At 41.8% G+C, this 4,597-nt stretch overlaps 1 protein-coding gene across 1 annotated transcript in view; it reads right to left on the reverse strand.

Moving 5' to 3' along the window:
* LOC140324933 (dynein light chain Tctex-type protein 2B-like) overlaps nt 1-4,264 on the reverse strand; it is a 6,450-nt gene extending 2,186 nt beyond the window's left edge. Inside the window, exons 1-3 of the mRNA XM_072403051.1 lie at nt 4,052-4,264; nt 2,148-2,252; nt 1,009-1,059 (exon numbers count right to left, since the gene is read on the reverse strand). Of these exons, the coding sequence (XP_072259152.1) occupies nt 1,009-1,059; nt 2,148-2,252; nt 4,052-4,144 (249 nt within the window). The 5' untranslated portion in view covers nt 4,145-4,264. The remainder of the gene's footprint in view (nt 1-1,008; nt 1,060-2,147; nt 2,253-4,051) is intronic.
* Nucleotides 4,265-4,597: the final 333 nt, after the last annotated feature.

Below are 4,597 nucleotides of genomic sequence, written 5' to 3' on the forward strand. Positions count from 1 at the left end.
CCCCACAGTCACCCCAGATCATAACACTGCCCCCACACGCACCCAAGATCATAACACTGCCCCCACAGGCACTCCAGATCATAACACTGCCCCCACAGGTGCCCCAGATCATAACACTTCCCCCACAGGCGCCCAAAATCATAACACTTCCCCCACAGGCGCCCAAAATCATAACACTGCCCCCAAAGGCACCCCAGATCATAACACTGCCCCCACAGGCACCCCAGATCATAACACTGCCCCCACAGGCACCCCAGATCATAACACTGCCCCCACAGGCACCCCAGATCATAACACTGTCCCCACACGGACCCAAGATCATAACACTGCCCACACACGCACCAGCATATCATAACACTGCCCTCCACAGGCACCTCAGATTATAACACTGCCCCCAACAGGCACCCCAGATCATAACACTGCCCCCGCAGGCACCCCAGATGTTTGATTTCCCCCCCATGCTGGACTACAGAGCACCAGACCCAATGTTGTACAGGCGAGGGCAAAAAATACTGTTGGGGATTTAATTACAGCGGAAACACTGTTTTTTTTTTTTTTTTTTAGTTCACTACAAGCTACTTGGATTTCTGACAGATCAACAGCTATTTTCTTGTAGCAAGACAAAACAACAATATATTATTTACCAAATATATTTGATGTCTTGATTTGCCGGTGGCTGTAATACTTTCTGTTGTAGTGGCAATCTATAGAAAAATCTTTCCAATGGAGACACCAGTTACAACAAAAGACTTCTGGGTAATGATAAGGGGTTAATAATATTTGTATCTTCCTGTCCCAGTAACAACCATATTCTCCTATTGTTTTGTCTCTGGGACAGGAAGTGAAAAGAAATCTCCCCAGGGTGGTCACAGCCAGCTATTATACTTTACAGAATAATCCAATCCTCAGAAGTCCATCAAAAACGTTTGGTTTGGTTACAGTTGGGTTAATGGCCGTGTATTACAAGCTATAATATAAAGGAGTTGTGATATCACAATGGTTACCCACCTGAGGCTGAATAATTTCAGTCTTCTTCACCACTTTTTGGGCCCTCCTCTCCTAGGGGAAACATGCAAGAGTGACTACACACAATGTAGATGTACAAAGTGGGGACATTATGAAGATAGAATATATGAATGGAGAGAAGAATCGTGTCAACGTTCCCAGGTGAGTCTGACCTACAGATCTCCAATCATAAGGAAATCCAGAGTTACTGATTGGATAGCTGCAGGTTTGGTTCAGCAGCGGGTGTATCAGACCTTTGCAGAGTGACCACTGCTTATACACAGCTCAGCAGCCATCTCTAAAACATACAAAATAATAATATAACAATAAATATAATAATATTATAACAATATATTTTGCTACATTCTGTTTCTTTTAGGAGCATTTGCCAGGAGTTGTGAGAAAGGGCCCCAACACACACTCAATGTTGGGTTATTCGTCAAGTAGGACAGGAAATGCAATCAGTCCAGCAAATATTAGTTATATTAGTTCTGTTTCCTTAGGAGGTAACCAGGGGATAAATAATATTTGCTTCCATGAACTGGAAATATTCATTATTGCATATAAAGATTTTCTGACATGTTGATAATGCTCACTGCCCAGAAAAGCAATATTTATAGCACTTGTAAAACACTCCAGATTCAAATCTTGCATATTCCCCAAAAAATCCACAGAGGATATAAATCCACTAAATAATTTTGCAAACGCAGATATTGTAAAAATTGCATTGATATCATCATTGTGCTGTGTGTAGCCTGTGAAGAGCAGTGGGAGGAGCCAAGCGGGCCCACCCACTACAAGCTACCTGCAGGAAACTACAGGAGGGGCGGATACAAGACCAGTGACTCCGCACAAGGAGAGAGAGCAGCGCTGACTGGTCTTTATTACAAGTCAGAGGCAAATTTTCTTTAGGCTTGCTGCACAGATTTAAAAAATACACAAAAATTTAGGTAAGAACACAAATGCTTCTTATTTAGCCAGTATTTGCTTATGCCGGAGTTTAACCTATATCTAATTCCTATGATTTCCCTATGTATACATCTGCACTTGTCTGTAGGGTGCTATTTCTGTAGACTCTATATATAGCTGTGTGTTCCAGATTCCCATTGTGACGCCGACACAGAAAAGTGTTCAGAACATACTTTCAGGTTCCTTGTCATCCTCTGAGCAACCAGAAGACCCGCTATACTCCAAGAGGCCTGGTTGGTGATGGAGACATTGCCCAGGGTGGGCTTCCGTAACAGGGCCTGAAAATGGAAACAGAATATCAGGTATAGGAATGATGGGATCATTAAAGTGCACCGCATATTTATGGGATAGGGCAGAGAGCTGCTTTGAAACCCATCATCAATAATTTCTGCCTGTAACCTCATTGGGTGAAGATTATCCCTCTCTATTGGTCTCACTAACCTTAGAAGGCAGACTTTCCCTTTCCATTGGTCCCATTGACCTCAGTGGGGAAATTGTATCCTTCTATTAGTCCCACTGACTTCATTGGGGACTCTGTCCCTTTCGATTGGTCCCATTGACCTCATTGGGGAAATTGTATCCTTCTATTGGGCCCATTGACCTCATTGGGGACTCTGTCCCTTTCTATCGGTCCCACTGACCTCAGTGGGGAAATTGTATCCTTCTATTGGTCCCATTGACCTCATTGGGGAAATTGTATCCTTCTATTGGGCCCATTGACCTCATTGGGGACTCTGTCCCTTTCTATTGGTCCCATTGACCTCAGTGGAGAGATTGTCCTTTCTATTGGTCCCATTGACCTCATTGGGGACGCTGTCCCTTTCTATTGGTCCCATTGACCTCAGTGGGGAAATTGTATCCTTCTATTGGTCCCATTGACCTCATTGGGGTCTCTGTCCCTTTCTATCGGTCCCATTGACCTCATTGGGGAAATTGTATCCTTCTATTAGTCCCATTGATCATAGTCACCAGGACATAGATTTATGGATATCACCAAGACAGGAAGTGAAGAAAAATCTTCCTAACCCAGTGACAACTGGATTTCTGCTTACTGCCTGTTATGTGTTTGGGGCAAGAATTAAAGGAACATGTCCCCTTCACAACATAGACTATTACCATGGCAGGAGGTAAATCACATATTACTTTATCCAAAACAAGCTAAAAAAATCTCTAAAAAAAAAGAATCTCTACAATGGTTATAATATGGTGTAATCCTAATCCATTAAAGGAAATCTAAAGATCTATTCATAAAGCAGTGAATCTCACATTCATCCTATATTCTCTCATTAGGAATCAATCACTGCTATTGAAATCACATGCACCTGGAAGTGCTGAATGTCAGATTTAATTTTCCCATTCCATCAAGCGTGATTGATTTAAAGAAATGATCATAAACTGATTACTAATTATTGAATTTGATTGGCTAAAAGTGACTGAGCATAGAATGGAAAGAGCCTTTGATTGGTCAGGTTGAAAAACTTCAGCCAATTGTACAAACACCTGTTTTTTTTCAGGTCTTTCCATTTCTGCTCAATCAAATATTGGAGAATGTGCAATACATGCTTATCCCTATAAATTAGAGATCAATCAAGTGAAAATATCAGGATCATTATGCATTTTGATCTAATATAAAGAATAGATACTGAATGGCTATGCGTCATGATGCAAGCTGATGTTCGAAATCACACGACAATGTACATGTGTTTTGATGCATTTCTATTGATTTCAATAAAAGGGAAAGAAAAAGATGTGAATCCAATATAAAGGAGAATAGAGTGTTCATCTTTCAAAGTGAATTCATCATTATCAAAGACATTTTCACTCATCTTAGTGAATGCAGTAAAAATGGCTGCACAAAGAATACCCAATCACGTACGAGGAAAATAACAAATCGGAAATTTGCCTGCAAATGATTGGATGGTATAACAGCTTCCCCATTCAACTAATATTCTTTTTTGCTTTGCAAAGTCAATGTGCTTTACTCCTTTATTGAATCAGCCCCAATTACTGACTTTAGGTTCGTCAATGTTGCTGACACTGTTACCGAAGTTGTATTTACGGATAAAGGAACTCTTACCATTTTCTGTAGCGGTTTGTCCGTGGCATCTCCGTTTGCCCCCAATCTGACGCTGGCTACAGATGACCTCTTCCCTCCAGGTTTAGAGTTCATGGTGGTCCTTGGTTCTCCGATCTTGTGACGACTGAACTTCGTTTGGCGGTGCCGGCTGCAAGAATATCAGCTTGTTAACGGCTCCAGCGACTGATCTTTGTGTATAGCTGACTGAGGCAAATTTGTCAATATGTCACTTGTACTGTGACAACTAATCCTTTGTGTCAATAAAAACAGTGCAGAACTGTGGCACCCACATAGGTGTGTTTAGTACACAGGGGAAATCCCAGTAGTAAACACAAGAAGCCTTGGCAGTGTAAATGGTGCTTTTCATTAGCACAAGAACCTTAGGAAATCGCCAAGTTCCTGTCCAATAGAAAAGGTGTGAATTTTCAAGGCCAGCTCCTTCCAAAGCTGATATATAATTAATGCAGCTCCATGAAGCAGCCACTGGTTTCTTATATCAGCGGATTTGGATATCTGCTGGTCTAGGCACAGCGAGGGCCCTTTGTG

The sequence above is a fragment of the Pyxicephalus adspersus genome, chromosome 2, assembly GCF_032062135.1.
Source record: "Pyxicephalus adspersus chromosome 2, UCB_Pads_2.0, whole genome shotgun sequence".
Lineage (NCBI taxonomy): Eukaryota > Metazoa > Chordata > Amphibia > Anura > Pyxicephalidae > Pyxicephalus > Pyxicephalus adspersus.